At 41.3% G+C, this 21,244-nt stretch overlaps 1 protein-coding gene across 1 annotated transcript; it reads right to left on the reverse strand.

Moving 5' to 3' along the window:
* Window positions 1-1,003: 1,003 nt before the first annotated feature.
* Window positions 1,004-20,567, reverse strand: fgf16 (fibroblast growth factor 16). Its single transcript, XM_067247823.1, has 4 exons — window positions 20,555-20,567; window positions 18,248-18,538; window positions 16,069-16,172; window positions 1,004-1,249 (listed from the first exon to the last, which is right to left on the reverse strand). The coding sequence occupies exons 1-4, from the start codon at window positions 20,565-20,567 to the stop codon at window positions 1,004-1,006; spliced, it is 654 nt and encodes a 217-aa protein (XP_067103924.1).
* Window positions 20,568-21,244: the final 677 nt, after the last annotated feature.

Here is a 21,244-nt window from a genome sequence, read left to right on the forward strand (position 1 = left end):
TCCACTTCACTTCAGTCCCATAGTGTCCTTAGGCCCATGCTCAGAAAACATCACTCACTAAAGATGGATTCAGTTACAACAGTTTTTTGAAGCAGTTTAAGCATGTAATTAGACACCAACCCTTTGTTGTAACTGCATATTTAAAGTGTTTGAAGTTCTAAAACCAGCGTTTATTTATTTAATACATCAAAACCTACAGACAGAGAACAGGACAAAAATATTTTACAACAAGGATCATTTTTCTGTTGTGAACTGAATCCGATTTTTTTGGTTATCTGGTCGGTATTTTATGCTGAACTTGTATTTGTGTGGTAGGCCTACGTCTCTAAATTAGTGTGAAAAATAAGCAAAGGTTCCACATGTTTTAACTGCTACCCTGACAGTTTAACAAGCATGACTCATAATTATTTTGGTTCTGTAGCTCTCTGTTCTGTCTCTAACAGTGCATTGAATGTATGGATATAAATACATACAAATACATTGACATGGTTTAGTACTAGGCTGTGTTCAGTTAGAGTTGTAGAAAATGCTGTGGTGTGTGGATTATCAGATATTAAAGTGGATCTTAAATTTTAAGCCCTGGTTACTCTTGGGAAACAGCCACATGGAACAGAGGCCAGAACCTCTCCCTGGACATCCTTTGCTCCATCTCCTCTGGCTTTGTTTCCTCCTACTGTCCTCTCTTCCTCTCTCCATCACCCCATCTCTAGTTGTAGCTTTGAGGAAGTACATCCTATTCCCTCTGCAATCAGAAACTGTTTCGCAAGACGGGGTGGTTACATCCTGGAAGACACGCAATATCTGGTGTTTATTTTATGTGTAGTGACTGGGAAAGGGAGCTGGGGGGGTCACATTTATACAGAAGAAGCAAACATAAACACCTTGGGGGTGAGGAGAAGCGGGAGGTAGAGGTGGTAGAGATCTAGATCAGACAATCCCTTTTTCCACTCTCATTTTCTTTATCATCCTCTTCTTATCCCAGTTTTACCAATGAAGTTTCTGGTCATCTGTACTGAAACAGGTCTCTGTAGGCCTGTTGAATCTTATCGATCTCCACAGGCCGTGGAAGGAAGTGTGTGAGTTTCTGGTGTTTCTTAGTCCTATTCCCCTCACGTGGCGAACCGTCCTTGTTGAGTGCTACATAATAGAAACGTTCCGTGTCCATGTGCTTGTAGAGCGTAGAGGCATAGGTGTTGTACCAATTCTCCTCAAACTGTTCTTTGAACACACACTCTGCCGTTAGTTTCTCCTGAGGTAGAGATTGAAGAAAGGAGAGTGAGATAGGGAGAGGAAAGAGGGAGAGAGGTAGGGAGAGAGACATGTAAGAACGTAGAAGAAACAATGAAGGAAAAAGAGGATAGAGACAAAGAAGGAAAAATTAATGAATAATTTAGTTTAAATGTTTCTCATGTAGCAGTGACCAATAAAACATGTTTAAAGAACTTTTTAAAGCGGAGATGAAAGGTAATCAGATGCTTAACTTGAGTGTTTGTGTAGGAGACCTGCTTGATTATATACAAACACAGGACACCTGAAGGAGCTTCAAGGATTTTTATACTAGGGATTTTAGATACAGTTAGGTCCATAAGTATTTGGACATTGACACAATTTTCATCATTTTGGCTCTGTATACCACCACAATGGATTTGAAATGAAACAATCAAGATGTGCTTTAAGTGCAGACTTTCAGCTTTAATTTCAGGGTATTTACATCCAAATCAGGTGAACGGTGTAGGAATTAGAACACATTTTATATGTGCCCCCCCCCCCCTTTTTAAGGGACCAAAAGTAATTGGACAAACTAACATAATCATAAATCTAATTGTCACTTTTAATACTTGGTTGCAAATCCTTTGCAGTCAATGACAGCCTGAAGTCTGGAACCCATAGACATCACCAGACGCTGGGTTTCGTCCCTGGTGATGCTCTGCCAGGCCTCTACTGCAACTGTCTTCAGTTCCTGCTTGTTCTTGGGGCATTTTCCCTTCAGTTTTGTCTTTAGCAAGTGAAATGCATGTTCAATTGGATTTAGGTCAGGTGATTGACTTGGCCATTGCAGAACATTCCACTTCTTTGCCTTAAAAAACTCTTTGGTTGCTTTCGCAGTATGCTTCGGGTCATTGTCCATCTGCACTGTGAAGCGCCGTCCTATGAGTTCTGAAGCATTTGGCTGAATCTGAGCAGATAATATTGCCCGAAACACTTCAGAAATCATCCTACTGCTTTTGTCAGCAGACACATCATCGATAAATACAAGGGAACCAGTTCCATTGGCAGCCATACATGCCCACACCATAACACTACCTCCACCATGCTTCACTGATGAGGTGGTATGCTTTGGATCATGAGCAGTTCCTTCCCTTCTCCATACTATTCTCTTCCCATCATTCTGGTACAAGTTGATCTTGGTCTCATCTGTCCATAGGATGTTGTTCCAGAACTGTACAGGCTATTTTAGATGTTTTTTGGCAAACTCTAATCTGGTCTTCCTGTTTTTGAGACTCACCAATGGTTTACATCTTGTGGTGAACCCTCTGTATTTACTCTGGTGAAGTCTTCTCTTAATTGTTGACTTTGACACAGATACGCCTACCTCCTGGAGAGTGTTCTTGATCTGGCCAACTGTTGTGAAGGGGTTTTTCTTCACCAGGGAAAGAATTCTTCTGTCATCCACCACAGTTGTTTTCCGTGGTCTTCCGGGTCTTTTGGTGTTGCTGAGCTCACCAGTGCGTTCTTTCTTTTTAAGAATGTACCAAACAGTTGATTTGGCCACACCTAATGTTTTTGCTATCTCTCTGATAGGTTTGTTTTGATTTTTCAGCCTAACGATGGCTTGCTTCACTGATGGTGACAGCTCTTTGGACTTCATATTGAGAGTTGACAGCAACAGATTCCAAACACAAATACCATACTTGAAATGAACTCTAGACCTTTTATCTGCTCCTTGTCAATGAAATAACGAACTCCCTTTATGAGGGAATAACATACACCTGGCCATGGAACAGCTGAGCAGCCAATTGTCCAATTACTTTTGGTCCCTTAAAAAGGGGGGGGCCACATATAAAATGTATTGTAATTCCTACACTTTTCACCTGATTTGGATGTAAATACCCTGAAATTAAAGCTGAAAGTCTGCACTTAAAGCACATCTTGATTGTTTCATTTCAAATCCATTGTGGTGGTATACAGAGCCAAAATGATGAAAATTGTGTCAATGTCCAAATACTTATGGACCTAACTGTAGTTACTGAATAAATGCCCTGTAGGGATGATTATAAGAAGAGCTCATACCTGCCCCAAAGAGTAATGGAGAAAAAGAGAAGAGTGGAGTAGAAAAGAGAGGGTGGGGGGAGAAAAGAGATTAAGAAAGGTGGTGAGTGGGGAAGAGGATGTAGGAGAAAGATACAGGGAGAGAAGGCAATGGAGAAAGGGGAAGAGAAGTAGGGTAGATAAAGAGATGAGAGAAAGAGATGGGCAGAGGGTGAGAAAGGGTAGAGGAGAGGAGGAAGACGATGAGACAAGGAGTGGCAGAAAGAGTGGGGGGATTAAAAGGGCAGGAAAGGGTGATATTACACTGTAGAGTTAAGCCTGGTTTATGCTTTAATGCCAAACGTGTCTGCGTAGAGTCCGGGGACACCACTGCGAGTCGAACAACAAGGCCACACAGGCTATGTGCACCAGCTCTAAAATCTCAAAACGCGTAGCTATGTGTACGCAGACCGCAGAGAGAATAAACAATAGGTGTGTTTGACATAGGCTGCGGCTGGATGAAATGACCAGCGAGAGTTGCTTGCAGTCAGGGGAGGAGTTGAAAACGGAGCCGTCAAGTCGGAAGTTTTCTGCTTCCCGTGGTTTGCTGCATCAGTCATATGAGTTTAGATAAAATGTATTTCTTATATAATGTATTTTAATGATTTAGTGTGCTTGGAATCAATCAATCACGTTGTAACTTTTTTTAATTAAGCTAATTAATGTTTTTTTGCATTAATATAAGATGTATTGTTTTTTAGGGTGACTTTTTAACATTTTGTCAAGGGTCTACAGATGACAAATAATCATATTGGCTAATTGTTGTGCATTGAAATTGTCATTTATTAAACTATGTTAAACTCTCTCCAATCTGCAGATTGATAATACAACCAGAACTCAACTAAACGTAGTCTTTCCGTTAGTGAAGAGGCAAACTAAAACACTTTATTCAACGATAGTATTGCAATCTGGCAATAAAGGCTAATATTTAATTCAATTGTAGGCCTACTGTTTGGTCCAGATTTGAGCATTAGTGAAACTGAAGGTGTCACAACAAACACACAACACAGGTGATGGTTGTTATGTGTGAGTCTGACCAAGCATGAGATTGTCGTCATCAGACTCTGTGCAGTTGTTCTCTAGAAAATTTTGACCTAGGCTTGGCGCGCTCTCAAGTCGGCCAAAAGGGACGTTTATCAATCCACTTTTTCCGTTCTTGTGTTTTTGCGAACTCATTTGACGTATCTTTCATTGCCCAAGTACGGTTCCAATCCAAAGGACACAAGTCACCAAGAACGCCCAAAATACCCGTAAGTGTTCTTGATCCGGCCCTTTTATCGAGGATGCATTGGTTGGAGATTCTCCGAGTTTATAGTCACAAATTTGCGAGAAAAAAAAGTCTGAATTATACTTTTCAATAGGATTCAGGATAAGCAAATAGTCTACTCCTGATGTTAGCCCAGAATCACCAGGGGACGGTTTTTCAAAAGTAATCTGATCGGATTACGGCTATCGGATTGGATCAAATCTTTAAAATTGGTATTTCAAAAGAAAAAAAGGATTCAGAAATTGGATTGGATCACGTAATCTAATCTTGTTGTTGATCCGGATCAAACCTTGAGTTTGGGTTTTTCAAAACCTTTTGGTAGGATTGGGATCATTTTGATCCCAAAAATCAGGATTAAACTGATCCCAGCAGGAGGGTGGATTAATGGTGGATATCAGTAATAAAACTAGGTAACAAAAATTGGTTAGTTAAATAATACAACATTTATATCATGCATTTGACAGTATTTATATTTATTCATCAATTTCACTTGAATTGTTCAACAGGAAGTACATAAAGTAGGTAGGCTATGTAGGCTAGCAACCTTTCAGTACAGCAAATTATAAATAATAAATATTTCGGCCCCATAAAATAATCCCCCAAACAGCTGTCAATATTGAACTCAAATAATAAATTCTGTCTTTGTTCATTAAACATTAACCACACTGACACAATCAGTCATGGACTTATCAAAAATAGTGTCGAACAGACAATTTCATCTCTTATCGGTCGTCCAGTCGGGCTCTCATTCTGACAGAATGCCGGAGGTTGGTCAGTGTCTCCAATGGGCTCAGGTGCATCAGGGACGTCATCACAGAGAGGGACTTTGCACCTGGTCGCGATGTTGTGTAGGACAATGCAAGCAAGTATTATGTTGCATGCTTTCTGTGGTTCCACTCTCAAGTAGTTAAGGCATAAAAAGCGCCTCTTCAGAACTCCATTTAAGCGCTCAATGGTGCATCTTGTTTTGCAATGAGCAGTCTTGAAGCGGGCCTGCTCAGGCGTGTTTGCAGCCAGAAAAGCGGTCACCAGCCATGGTAGAAGAGGGTAGGCACTGTCTCCTAATATGATACCATTTGGTTGGTTGGTTTGGAGCTCTCTATATAGAGCGCTCTCCCTCAGGATGTGCGCATCATGGACAGACCCAGGCCACTTCACAACGCAGTTTGTGATGAGGAGCTCAGCGTTGCCCACAAGTTGAATGTTGATGCTGTGTCTCCCCTTTCGGTTTACAAACTCCCACTCATTCTCATGAGGTGCTTGTATGTGCACATGGGTGCAGTCGATTGCTCCAATAGTATTGGGCATATTCCCCAAAAGAAAAAAAATTCTGCTTGGCCTGGATGATCTGGTCATCCTTTGGAATGAAACAAATTCATTAATCAGGCTGGCCAATGCAGTTGACACACTTTTCAGAACATCACAAACAGTTGATTTTTCCACACCCATGTAGTCACCCACAACTTGGTAGAAAGTCCCACACGCATTGAAGCTAAGAGCAATGAGGACCTGTTCCTCCACAGACATACCATGACTCCTTTGGGTTCTGCGTTGGAGGTTGGGCCTGAGAAGGTCCACAATATACTGAATATCAGGTCTTCCGAAGCGAAACCGAGCATACAGCGCCTCATTGGTATATTTCTGCACGCTTTCTATACACTCAACATACACCCTTTGACGGTATCTTCTCCTGTGGTGGAGATGGACAACACCTGCCATGTCACTGCCTCTCTGTGACCTTCTCTCTGAGTCCTCTGAGAAAGGCTGGATATATACATGGCTGTGTAAATTGGTCTTCCCAAACACACCTGTTAGCTTAATTGCTTTGGCTTGTGTTCAATTAATGGAATCATACCCAAGGCCTATAAAATTACCATGGAACCATGGACTCAAAAAGCCAGAATTTCTCTGCTGCTGAAACCCACGCCCTACTGGAGGGTGTTAGGTGCCATTATAGGTCATTGGTAGGATCTTTTAGTTCTGCCAAAGGTGGTAAAGTGAGCAGTAAAATTAAGGACACATGGGCTGGAATCACACAACATGTGAATGCCATGGGGTTTTGCCAGAAGAGGACAACAGAGCAATCCAAGATGTTGCAGAGGATGGTGAGCCTGTGATGACAGCAGAAAGTGAGCCTTCTTCAGAAAAATGTATTCTGAATCTCAGCCCTGTAATCGAGGGAGAAGGTCAATCACAGGTGGAGCCAGAAGGCCTAGTTCCCACAGGACCCCCAGAGAGAGGCTCAAAGCACCCAGAGAAAGATGACGGCTATAAGCTACTCATAACAAGAACTAAGAAGTAATTTATTTTGTTAAGTATTGGACATTTAAGCCCTTTTTTTGTTTGAAACCAGTTCGAAACATCCATAATGTATTTGTGAGTAAAGTATGTATTTATTTGTTGTAGGTCTCAGATGAGTGGACTGCCTGTTTCCAAGAAGTGGACAATGGAGGGGGATGTTTATATTGTTTGTTTGCTGTTCCGTTCAGTCCTATTTTCTGGTCAAATAAAGAATATTGGAGTGACCCCACACTATTCTACCTGTTGTTCTTTACATAGATAAATTGTGATAGTCTCATTTAGACCACAGGTAATCCAGATTTGGTAATCCTGAAAGGTTTGAATCCGGATCAGAGTAATCCAATCCCACATTGCTTTGAAAAACCAGCATAAAAATAAAATGGATTATGTGATCCTGGATAGCAGGATTGCAGTTTGATCCAGATTAAAACTTTTGAAAAACCGGCCCCAGTTGTTCAGAAGTGATCTGATCGGATTACGGCTTTTGGATTGGATCAAATCTTGAAAATGGGTTGTACAGAAAAAAAAAGGATTCTGAAATTAGATTAAATCACGTAATCCAATCTTGGTTTTGATCTGGGGCCAGTTGTTCAGAAGTGATCTGATCGGATTACAGCTTTTGGATTAGATCAAATCTTGAAAATGGTTTGTTCAAAACGTTTTAGTAGCATCGGGATACCTTTGATCCAAAAAATCAAGATCATTCTGATCCCAGCAGAAAGGTGGATTTCAGCAACAAAATGTAATAAAACTTGAAATTGGTCAAATAAAACTATATTTGTATCATGTAATTCATATACATTTATTTATATGTATGTCTGGCAGAAGACCAAATCACTCTTTCCCAACTTCAGCAAACCAAAGCCCAACTTGAGATCCGCCTCCTTAAAGTAGAGTTTCAAAAAGCTGGTCTCTCCACAACCGAAGACTAACTTTGAAAGTTCTTTAATTTAGTTATTTATTGGACATTTAGCCTTTTTCAGATTTTGAGACACATCTTCAAAATATTTACATTGTATTTGTGAAGAATGTATATTTGTTTGTTTTCAATTTTTTGTGGGTCAGATGATGGCTCTGACTGTTTGGATTGTTGTATTTTACCTTTTTCTGTGTCTTCAAATCAAAACACTTAAAAGTGACCCAATGCTGGCTATTGAATCAGAATTCCTGTGAACCTGTTCTTTACTTGGCTAGCCTACTACATTGGCCTACATTGTTATACGTAGTCTCATTTACAACACTGGGAATCGGGATTTGGTCGTCTTGAAAAGTTTGTATCTGGATCAGGGTGATCCAATCCAATGTTGCTTTGAAAAACCAGTACAAAAGTAAGATGGATTTCCTGATCCTGGATAGCAAAACATGGGATTTCAAAATCCAGATAATTCTGATCCAGATTAAACTTTTTGAACAACTGGCCCTTTTTGAACAACTGATTGTAATAAGCATTTGGACTTTGAAAAGACATATGCAATGGACGGATGCAAGGATATCGCTGGTTACATCTACGGGCAATTCAAATTCGATTTGTGGTTCAACAGGACACAATACGACAGATCCTCAAATTAGTCGATCCTCAAGGCGTGGATCAGTTTAGAAGAGCGCAGCATCTTGGCTGTGTCCTGTTGAACCACAAACCTATTGAAAAGTATCATTTGATCAGGTCATCCATTACTGCAGGCTTTATACATGGCAAGCGGTGGCGTCTGTGCTGTGATGAGGTTGACTATGCAAAGTGAAGCGATGAGGTTCCTTGCTATTAGTTGATGTGTCAGGCTTCACAGGGTTAAGCATCTGGGTGCTTGTTTCAATAACTATATGGGGCCCTACCCACATAAAACATAATAGAGCAGAAAGCGCAAGGATTCCTGTTGGTTTGCATCAATGGTTTATTATTTAATTATGTGCACTTTCATCTTCATGAACAGGCAACTAAACATACAAATAATCCAACCTTATTTGATTAAAACGATATACATACAGCGTTTTGTGTTGGAATAAGCCTCGCCCTTTCGGTAACTTCACTGCTTAGCTAATTGATTAGCGCAGTATATTTTCAGCTGCCTGGGCTGACTCAAACATCCCCTCAACTTGAATTATTTAACAAAAGCAAAGAAGAAAAAGTGTCTGACTGACACTGAACCGAACTTAGACTACTGGTATCATATATCATAAATAGCAACGATGGGCTCCGCGTTTCAGCACGGTGGACATGCAGGTCACCGGGCGCAGGGTTAGAGCTAGCTCTACAGATAGTGGACCAAAGAAAGAGGTCACTTTTGGTAGACTGAATAAGCTTTTATTTTGTTGTCCAATATGTTCAGCACCACTGGCATATGTACGTTTCATTTCTTTTCCTGCTCAAACTAACATTTTAACCTTCAGATCGCTTAAACCGGTCACAGGGGTGGTAAATGTCACCATGGTAACCGCGAGTTCGACCAATCAGAGATATCAGTGTTGTTTTGCTTAGGATTTTGGGTAGTGTAGTATTTCAACAGAAGATAGCAAAAAAGGACTACTCGCTCTTCTTCTTGCCGACTAATGTTGGCGACAGACAGACAGCCAATCAGGTATGAAAGAGAGAGCCCCACCTTCACGATTAGCCTCTGCTAACTCGAATCGGCAGAACGCAGTCTGAAGCAGCAAGGCAGGGACCAATGAACAGAAAATAAAATCCTAACACAAACGAATGAAACGAAAAATGTTTTGGAAGATGCTATATTCATAGATAATAAATGATTCAAAGTAAACGAAAAAAAAAAGAAATAAAAAATAACATAATTTTGTTGCAGTTCTTTCTGTGGGCACCTGCCCCTAATGACCAGTCGCCACTGTCAATACACATGCTCGAAAGAGTGTTGGGTTGCTAATGTTGCTAATGCTCTGACATTCTGATTCTGCTTCGGATGCCATCAAGCGGGATCTCTGGTCGTAGTCAGTCTTTCACTAACCAATCAGCATTCATTAGCAGAATGCTAGCGTGTTATGGGCAACAACGACTCACAATAGAAAGGACATAAGTGCTCGTTCATTCAATTTTCGACCTATAATCCATGTTGAACATATAAAAACTACTATAAAATCTGAGATTTCTCAACGACAATCAGGTGAAAGAGACAAATTTAGCCGTTTAGCTTCATAGACTCCCATTCATTATGCACTCGACCGCGATCCCTCCCAGTGGAACTGCAACAAAATTCGGTACAATGGGGCTTAATAGGGAGTGGCCAGGCTCTCCTTAAAACAGGCTCTGATATGAGTGTATTTCAACGCTAGCTTAACACTACTTTGTCTAGCAAATGAAAATACACGATCATGTGTGACGTGATCTGTAGTCGAGGGGAGGAAGGGATGGGGGCTAGCAAACTTTGAGAAGAGTTCAACAAAACATCCAGCAGGTGGTGGTATACAGTCAAATTGAGATTTTATCGCATAGTTTGGAGATGTTGAAGCGTGATATCTTATTGTGGAGGACATAACTACGTCCCCGGATATGTTGACAACATTGATGGTCAGTTTGGTGACCCTGGATCAAGTTAATATCCCCGTAAAAACAGCAGCGGCCAGTGTTTACTACGAGGATAGAAGTGCGGTCGGGTTTGGACAAGGGTAGCGCACGGCTAATTTGCCGGCGGCAGCGTCTTTTTACCGGCTCTAGTAAAGGCTAAGCTAACCATACATTTTTTTACAATATTTAGCTCGAAAGGTAAGAAGTTAAAGCTTACCGTAATTTTTATCAATATTTGAAGTGACATTTTATCAGAATGTTAGCTAAAAACCGGTCGGGATTGGACACAGTGACGTTAGTTAGCCTAGCTATCTCCCAGAAGTTAATGAACTGCTAAACTAATGTTCTGCTAGAGGTAGTCACGCGTGTTTTCGTGACATTAGTAACGTCAGTGACTGTGGCTAGCAAGTATAGCCACCGTTAGCTTCACCTTTCGACACAAAAACGTAATTTCTACTTAAACCATACAACGGAACGTAAATAAAAATACAAGCAACTCAATCACTACCAAGACGAACCTTTTGACAGCGACGTTGTCTATGTAGCCCAAATATTGACTGATGCTTGGGGGCAAAAATAAATAATAATAAAAATATATATGTGAGAGAACAATGGTTGTGTTCGCCGAAGGCGTGAGCACACCCAATTACAAAGGATAAACAAAAGGATATTTTGCTGGTTTATGAGGGGCTGAAATTCTGACCATGTCATCTGAGTTGAGAGAGAGATGAACAGAGACAGACTATCTGAGTTAGTCACCTGACGGGTACGCGAGTGATGGGATTAGAGCAACAACCAATACAGAGAAATATCAGAGAGAAAATTCAGTTTTTTGTTATTTTAGTGTTTATTGAACCTTTAGTCAAAACATTTCCGCTTTGTTGGGGCTGTCAGTGGTGTTGAGCTCATTGCTGTTAGGGTATGGCCCTGTAGGCAAATTGGTTCTGAGCTTGGTTGCATTCCTAATTTAGGTTTGCAAATGTGACAGTGGTAATTTTACATGTGTGTGTGAGAGAAGGAGAGCAATTACACAAGAAGGTCTCTCAAGTAGGCCTGTGTAGGCTACTACAACACCTGGTAGAAGCAAGCCGCTCTGTCTTAAAAGTGTTTTGTGGAGCCACGCTGTTTGTTGATGTGTTAAATAAACACATCAGTAGCAAGAGGGAGTTTTGTCGCTTTATTGGTATGTATCCTATATTTGGAAATGGTTTGTGCCCCACCAATTTTTTACATATAAAAACGCCACTGTGTATTGTATTTTAAGAGCCTAACCTGTCAGCTGTGTTGTCGATAGCTCGAGAGAAAAAAGGAAGTGACCAGAGCTTGCCGTAAAACAATATCTCTGGTCGTACGATGTGTATGACGTCAATGACATTTTAAAAGGCTTTTTAGAACAGAAAGGCGACTTCAAAAAAATCTAACACCCAGCAGTGTGTATTTGTTTTGCCTCCCCTTTCGAATTCAAAATTCAAAATACTAGAAAAAAAAAAAAGTATCCTGAGAAGAGTGGATATTGAGGGGTATAGCTCCATAGACCTCCATTCATTCTGCACTCGACCGTTAGCGCCCTCATATGGAACTAGAGTGGAACTGCAACCAGTTCAGAACCCGGAAGTTTCCCGAGAGTGGCAGTTCTCTCTATATTAGACATTCTCTGCTCATATGCTAACCCATATAGTAGCAGTACGATGACAACACAGACACATTTGTCAGAGTAAAGATCGTCGCCCAAGCGTCGCCCGAGTGGTCTTTCGGCCAAAGTAACTTTCCTATATTATTTAGACATGTAAACGTCCATATATGTTCATGAAATTTGACACGTAGATTGTTTGGTATGCCTAAAATAATACTACTTACACTTTGCTGGCGATCGCAAAAGAAAATGCAAACCCCGTTCGGGTTTGGACAATAGGAGTTTACGACGGTCGGGATCATAGACATATATACATATATCAGAGCTGCCAACTCTCACGGTTTCGCCGTGTGACACACGCATTTCAACCATCTCTCACGCCACACATTGTATATCTCACGCTGAAAAGGCAACGCCAAACAAGTAGCCAAGCTACGTTGTAAACAGTAACGAACGAGGCGCAGGTTAACGGAGTGAAGCATCATTGACGCGCAAACAGCCGTGTAAACTCGCCTGGGGGGGGCGAGTGAAACTCGCGAAAGCTCGCCTAAGGGGGGGGGGGGGGTTGCTACCAAATCTCACGCCAAGGTTTTTGGAAAAGTTGGCAGCCCTGCTTTAAACATGTATATATGTCTATGCTCGTCACACAGCGACGTTATGGCTTTACTGCAAGGCAGTATGGCTTTACTGCAAGGCAACTGCAGAAGGCTGCTGCAGAAACGCCACAAGCAAAGAGGCCAGGGTGATAACTATTTACTCATTTTACTTTGTGATATGAAACACAATTGTGAAGTGTAATGTACAATATAAGCTGATATTATTAAGGAAGTACATGTACTTTCGGAAATAGTAGGCTACTATATCACTGAAGCATTAGCATCATGACATTAGCCTCTGTTGCCCGGGAAACACATACTACAGCGGTCTATGATGCATCTGTTTTGAATAAACATTCCTCACTAATACATTTTCGTTGTAGGATTTATTATGACAATAGATTACAAGTAAACTATTTGTTGGTGAAATTATCATTACCTGTGGTTTCAAACCAGTGTAGCTCACTGCAACGCTGTACTGTAGCCTACGCGGGACACACAAGTAGTTAACAAAAACATCTCCACACAGCTGTTTAGGAAGTCAAACGGCGACAGAACATGTTCGGCACTCCCCTTAGCTCTACTTAAATCAAAAGTCTTTCAATAGGTGAAACTATCTGACTACTAACCTGAACTTCATTGCCACAGCCTAAACTTTGTCAATCTGTTCATGAAAATAATGAATTTCAGCCTAAACCGTACAACGGAACGTTAAATCGAATTCAACCAACGCAATCGCAACCAAGACAAACACAGGTAACTGTACTACTGTAGTAGTATTTACCGGGGCAGCTTCTCCACACAGGGATCGCATTTTGCGTTGTTACTGACAATGATCGCTACGAGTGAGCTTTTTATGAATTAGTGATTTCCCCCAAAATAAATGTCAAGCTAATTTACGTTTTTGTGGGCATATTTTCAGTTGGCATATGGTACTGTTTGAATCGCGATTCCATCTGAGATAGTAGCTAGCTACTGCCGGTAACGTCGTTGCTAGAATAAGTTTCAAAGGGGGTTCTTTATTAATGAATGAATGCAGTATGAGTAGGCTAGATGCCTGAAAATATCACGAGAAGGGAAAAACTTAAAAGGACGTTTAAGTCATAGAGATTAGGTAAATGTTTACACCGTTCTGCCAAATGTATTCGTTTTGGTTCGACTATGAGGCTGCTACTGTATATAGCCGATCACCATTCCCTCTTGCAGGGGAAATGAGAAGACAACTATTTCATTCTACACTAAACTCTTAGTATTTTGAGTTGTAAATGATTTTATAAATCTATCTTTATAAATAATAAGTATGCATTTAATATCAAATATACAGAAATATCAGTTGTAAAAATGTAATTAAAAAACGGACCCCTCTGCAAACGACGCAAGCAGGCACACCCTACAATTTCCCCAGAAATTGTACCCTCTCTAGTTAACAAGTGCTATCTCTGTCCCTTTCCCAGTTTCTGTCTTTATCCCTGTTCCTGGTTATGTCTCTGTCTCCCTTTCTGTCTTATAGGCCCTCATGTGTTACGGTACACTTTATAGAGCATAACCCTGTATTACACACATACATAGAGATACAGAAAAACTTTCTTACTAACAGTCCATCTACTTCTAGCTCACCCTCATTCTGTATCATTGGGTGTGCTTTGCCTTCGGCAAGGGCACAACCTTTGTTCTCTCACATATATCTTATTATTATTTTCCCACCCCTAAGGATCAGTCAATATTTGGACTACATAGACAACGTCTGAGTCAAAATGTTCGTCTTGGTCACGATTACGTTGCTTACATTTACATTTAGTCATTTAGCAGACGCTCTTATCCAGAGCGACTTACAGTAAGTACAGGGACATTCCCCCGAGGCAAGTAGGGTGAAGTGCCTTGCCCAAGGACACAACGTCAGTTGGCATGACCGGGAATCGAACTGGCAACCTTCGGATTACTAGTCCGACTCCCTCACCGCTCAGCCACCTGACTGCTTCTATTGGGAATTACGTTCCGTTGCACGATTTAGGCTGAACTTAAGTTTTTGTGGCAAAAAGTGCCTTGTGTCAACAAAGAGTATCAGTGCTAGCCTACGTCACAACGTCAGCACACGTTAGCAACGACGCATGGATACAACGTGCATAGATGTGCTGTTGCACAGCGAGTATCGTGCCGTGGTGTACTAGCAGCATCATACATGTACATTTAAGCAAATCAAGACTTGCATGTACAGTAAGTAATGTAACATTAAATAATGTATTTAAACTCAAGCTTGTGTGGTGCGTCGCTGGCGTCAGTGGCACAGCCTAAACTTTATGTCAAAAGAAACGTTCTCATTTCCTGCGCTTTCAAACAATCCCCTCACTCAGTGAAGTTTGGCTAGCCACCGCAACTAGCTTGCTCGTAGCAAACATCTTTTGAATTAGCCAATTCTCCCTAAATAGATGTCAAGCTTATTTAAGTTTTTGGGGGCATATTTTCAGTTAGCAGATGGTACTGTTTGAATCGCGATTCCATCTGAAATACTGCCGGTGACAACGTTGTTACAGTAGTTTGTTTCAAAGGGGGTTCTTAATGAATTACGCAATATGAGTAGGCTAGTTAATTGCCTGAAAAATGTCACTAGAAGAGAACAACTTAAGGGGACGGACCCACCTGCAACCGACGCAAGCAAGCACACCCTACAATTTCCCCAGAAATTGTACCCTCTTTAGTTCTCTTTGTTTTTCTTCAAGGGTATTTCCCCCTTAACAAAGCTAGCCAACTTAATGAATTTAAGTTGAGAAATTATGCGCACAAACATATTTAAACAAATTCTCAAATAATGTTCTTGATTCAGTGAATAAATGTACATGATGTGCATGCTGGGCCTTGGGCCCTGGGCCTTGGACTGGGCCTTGAGTCGTTCCTAGCAAGCCTGGCTTTTTCTGCAGTACGATTAACATAATACCACTGCTTTGTCTGGCATGCTGTCTCTGTTGTTGTATCTCTCTGTTTGCCAAACTTGATACAGGCATGTCTGTTAATCTGTGCACTATCAATGTCATCCTTGAGAACCATGAGAAACAGACCATGACAACAAGCACTGGTCTCTAGACCCCTGCTGTGTTTCTTTGCTCCAGCTTATGGTGCTGTGTTAAAAAAGAGTGAGGAGGAGTCACTGGAACAGTAGTAGCCGAAGGTCCTCTGAGCATGCTGCAGTCTGTACATACACTCCTGTGACAGCATATGATTAGTGGTTATTCCACAGAAAAAAAAGATTGTTGTTGTCTACTTGATGCCACATTTTGACATCTCCATGGGTCTCCGGAACCAGGAGCACTGAACCGAGAACAGCATCCACCAGGAAATGTACATTACTTCATATTAATGACAGGAACAGCAGTATACAGGGAGTGGGGTGTTTGGGATGGTGTGTTTTCGAGGCGGGGGTGGGGGAGGTGGTTCTGTGGAGGGGGGTTTAACTTACCGACCCATAGAGCTCTCCTTTCTCATTCATGCCCAGGTAGAGACTCGCGTCCACACCACGGATGCTCACCAAACCTACAGCTAGACTTATGAACTCCAGGATACCTGAACGAACACATAGCACTATTCAGACAAGAGCACATACATTACAAACATGGACAGAATTCAGCACCACACAAACACAAACATGCACACACTATCAACAAAGACAGTACAACACATACTGTATACATAACGTTAGAACAGAATCACCATCTAGATAAAAACTTTGAGACCTTTTTATTTTCCTCTTTGTTAATCCGGTAGTGTTTATGACACCTGTTGATGACCTATAATTAAAGATTTGTAGGAGTAAACATATGATCATTACATTAATAACAATAGAACAGTGGTTATCAAGCTTTACTAAGCTGTTTTCTGAAGACAGACTTGGGGACTGAATGAGTCTATCCCATTCTCATATCTCCATCCCTTCTACACATGGTAAAGACTTTTCAGGCTATACCAGGCTGTTACGTCCCTCGCCCTGCTTGTATGTGTGTTCTGTATTGTTGTGTGCTTGTCTTCCCTTCTGTTTCCCCTCAGTCTCGTTGCTGCAACCAGGTGCCCGTTAGTGATTGTCTACCGCCTGCATTCCCCGTCACCGCTGCACCTACGCCCATCCATCTCCGCGATTGGCGGTCGTCAGCACTCCCCCGCCGCCAATGCACTACACTCCTCCAATCGGCTGTCTGTCCGTCCACATTTAAACCCTGTCCTGTCCTCTATTCAGTAGTCTCTTGCCCTGTGTGTGTTTGTCGTTGGCGTTGTATGTGTCTGTGCCGTTTTGCCGATACTTCTGAGACTCTTGTTAAGTGTTATACGTTGTTATCCTCCTGTTGGTTTGTTTGTCTAGTTATCGCCGATACTCGGTATCGTGCTTTTCGTTGTTTTATTATTTGTTCAGTCGCACAGGGGCTTTGGAACAGGTAAGCTGCCCATGGGCATACACCCCATCACGTAGCTAACCCCTGTTAAACACCCTAGGTAAGGAGCGTGTGCCACCCATGTATGTTTTTAGTATAGGGACGTCTTTTGGTTAGGTAGATAGGGTTCTTTTGTTACTTACTTTTCTTTCGCACCGCTCATAGTTCCACTGTACCCTGTCGGCTGTGTTTTTCCCCTTTTTGTGTAGACAATAAACTTTTTGTTCGCTTGTACCTCAGTGTGTCTTAGTGTCATAGGCTCATTGAGCAGTGTTACAGCCTTTCCCCCTAGACAAGGTCCGTAACACAGGCTATTCAGCAAAGATCTACAGATGCTACTTTAATCTGAGAATAATTATGTGTTTAAAGACTGTTCCTGAAATTCAGGTGAGGGGCACATAGTGGTCAAATAACCTCTGAATTTAAGGTCCACATTATAAACTTGTATATCCTCATCAAAGAAGGTAGGGATAAACTTTCAATTGGTGTTTATGACAGATTATGAAGTCATATAGGCTTCTGTGTGGCAAGAGACTACCATGCATGGGGAACACAGAGCACATCCTTCTCATACCAGTGGTGTGCTGAACCTTTTTAATGCTGTCTGCTTAATGCTTTAATACTCTCTAATCAGAGCCAGGGTTTACACATCTAAAGTGAATGTGACTTAACATACAAACATACACAAACGCACGCACACATGCACAACACAGACCAACCACACTTGTTAACTTGCTTGTTTGCTGCAGGTCAACTTTTAAACCTTCCCTGGATTCCGACGTGGGCTTGTTTTAATTCAACTTTTAGCTATTCCTTCGCACCTGCGAGATGACACGCGAATAAGAAGTGCAAACCACACCTCTAATGATTTATATTATTTGATATATAAATATGGTGGCGAATGTAAATGATATCCTTGAAGTGAGTTTGCAATCCGCCCCACAAAAATAAAACACCTGCGTCCCCATCGTGAAGGGGATTTCGATAAAAGCCTCGTGGGTTGTGTGGGACTTTGATCGTACACTGTTGTGCTCAAATTTGAAAACCCTCCAGCACTAGACGGCAATGTTTATAAGTCATAATTAATTAAATTGATCACAATCTCTAATGAAACCTGGACACTTCAGCAAGATATATTTGAGAACATTCAAGTCACTGCACGCACTACATTGGCTGGATTGTGTACATTATGGATTGCAATTTTTGTTTACTCACCAAATCTGCTATGGTCCTGTCTTGTCCCGTGAACAGTTCCGTTAGGAAATATCTCCAAATGAAAGCCCGTACGACAGTACAGCTGCCGTCGCCGCAAAATCCCTTTGAGGTGACCAAAATCCGTCAGCAAACCCCGTTGTAACCTCCCCTCAATCTGTCCCAAGCGTTCATTTAATCCCACGGGCGACTCTGCCAATGGCATATTTCCAAGTGCAGGAAAACTTTGTAAATCCAGATCGAGTGCCCCGAAAAAGCTTCCAACCTCTGCCATCGTGCGCACAGCTGTCAAAGCTGCAAATGCATTTAAAATGTACTTGAAGTTAGTGAGGAAAATACTTTGGCGGTGCCACAAGTAGGATTGTAAACTACCTGCTGCGCAGTGCCTCTCTTCTCATCCTCCTCAATAAATTAAATCCTCGAGTTCATCAGTCGACCTTCACTGTTCATTACTTTGATATCTGTTGATCTGATGGAAAGAGCTTTTTATATACATCCTCCCACGCACTCTCATATTGGATATTCAAATACAAGCCACGCCTGGACGGCATCCCTTGTTTGTGCGCCTTATCGGTTTGCTTCCTAAAGATACATAACCGGTCCTGATCACAAGGTGATCATTACTGATGTAACTGAAATGTTCATATACCAACCGACAGGAAACTAGTTTGGGGTGCTTTTAAATATAAAGAGACACAACCCTGCTAAATGTCAGAAATAATCTTTTCTGTTGGAATGACACCTCAGTTAGGAATGGCATTGGTCTGTCTTTATACCTTTCATCCTTGGGGGGGGGACAAGACGCCTGTCCTAACCTATGATAGCAAAGCTCCACGAATTTACAACATGATCCAATAGATTCTAAAATTACTACTTTTCAAGTGACCTCTCTCTCGCTTACTCGCTCACACACAATTTTTCTCTTTCTCCAACTCATTGGAAGCCGGTGCTTTCACTTATTTACCATGTATGTCTTATGCAGCTGAAATGGTTGCTCCACTGAAAGGCTTACACATTATTATGGGAGACCTTGCCTTTGGCACTGCACAACCTATATTCTTCTCTCTGATATATTATTATAATTATTTATTATTTTCCCACCCTTACATTTTTTTATTTTTGCACTACATAGACAATGTTGATGTCAAAATGTTTGTCTTGGTCCCGATTGCATTGCTTGTATCCGTGCGAACATTACATTTGTGGAGAAAGGTGAAGCTAAGTGGAGAAAGTGGCTTACTAGCTAGCCACAGTCACAAAAGTAACTAACGCCACTAACGTCATAACCCCACGCGCGATTACCTATAGACATTTTTTGGAACATAAACAATAACAGATCAGTTAAGAACGTAATGCCCTGAACTACATCCGGCTAGCGTTTCGTACATTAGTCGCTAGCTACTCTACCATCAAGTTAAGGGGGTCAGATGGCTGAGCGGTTAGGGAATCGGGCTAGTAATCAGAAGGTTGCCGGTTCAACTTCCGGCCGTGCCACACAACGTTGTGTCCTTGGGCAAGGCAATTCACCCTACTTGCCTCGGGGGGAATGTCCCTGTACTTACTAGTAAGTCGCTCTGGATAAGAGCGTCTGCTAAATGTAAACATGACGCATATTACCATGGCTACCTGGCTGTGAATAGCAGCCACAATTCAATACATCGAATAATGTGCCCTAACCGACCCACTAGATAAGAATGTTATTTATTTTAGGCTATAATTTATTTTTCGGCTGATCTGAAATTGATATCCTACCTAAGGTAGAGCTAGAGCTAATCTATCCTACTACTATTTCAAATAGTAGCTACCAATACAATTAGCCTACCAAATAGTATTGGTAGAGTTTGTTTACAGTCAGTAAAGAGGCTATTGAAGTCTACAAAAGTCTGATGCCTACAACTATTTTTTTATGGGAGTCAACAAACAATGTAGCTACGTATTAAGACAGAGACGGCTTATAAATACCTAGACCAGTTGTAATGCATACTAAAAGCAACGGGAAGGTGTGCAGCGGGTATGTTTATTTGCTGGTTACTTGTTGAATAACTGCTGTGAAATTGTAGTAATTAATAAACACACCGATAAATGTTCAATATGATCTGCTGTTTTTACATCACCCACCTGTAATTTCTCAACCCAGTGTATGGTCGAGGGTTAAAAAACAGGTGTATAAGAGAATCAGTAGCCTATAGGACTACGCATGGTAATGTCAGATCCAGAGTTATCTCTACTGAAGTATATTTATTGTTCAGGTAGATCCCTTGCCTGTTGCGCAAATTCATTTCAGTAACCTAAGCCAGGACACATCGCCACTGATGCTAGGCATGATTAGAAATTCCCTTCCATGACAAGTTATGGCACCCCAAACCACCCCGTCTTTCATTCATTACTATAAACATGAACAAAAGCAATCAATGTGTGATGTGTAACATGATTAAGCAAACATTCTTTGTATAGCACACCAAAGCTGTATGACACACAATGCAAATTTGTGCTACAATAATTTTGTAATACAAAATTGTTAAATGTGACCAAAAGGTAGGCTAAGCGACTCTTGAGAGAGACAAGTCATCACAGAAACTTCCTTAGCAAACGTGCCCCTCAGTCTGCCCCTGAGCCACAACGTTGTGCATGCCCATTTCAACGCATTGCTGAAACTGGGGTTTCAGAAGAGATTTTGCAGGGGTTATCTTTGACTTCCACCGTCTTTCACGCATTGTTTTCACATGGAAATTAGCTACTTCAAAGGTGAGTTTCTTTACAAAAAATATATAAATGTATTTGCAGAAATTGAATGGGGCATGCTATTACGTATAGGTTTGAAATGTAGGCTATTTAGCCTGTTTATCTGCTATCAGATTCACATTGTGTTAGAATTTCCTAGCTAGTGGTGTTGGAAATGTTTGAGCAAGATTGTTATACAGTCTGAAAAGAATACTGCTGTGTATGATATGTTTGTGCTGAGGGAGAGAAGCACTGCACCCCAATATGGTTAAGTGGAAG

The sequence above is a fragment of the Osmerus mordax genome, chromosome 12 (genome assembly GCF_038355195.1).
Source record: "Osmerus mordax isolate fOsmMor3 chromosome 12, fOsmMor3.pri, whole genome shotgun sequence".
NCBI classification, from domain to species: domain Eukaryota; kingdom Metazoa; phylum Chordata; class Actinopteri; order Osmeriformes; family Osmeridae; genus Osmerus; species Osmerus mordax.

Excerpts from the sequence above, each read along its gene's own strand:
- fgf16 (XM_067247823.1), bottom strand. Across the intron at positions 16,173-18,247 it reads ACAGGACCATAGCAGATTTG|GTATCCTGGAGTTCATAAGT; the intron begins GTGAGTAAACAA and ends GTGTTCGTTCAG. Across the intron at positions 1,250-16,068 it reads AAGGAGAGCTCTATGGGTCG|GAGAAACTAACGGCAGAGTG; the intron begins GTAAGTTAAACC and ends TCTCTACCTCAG.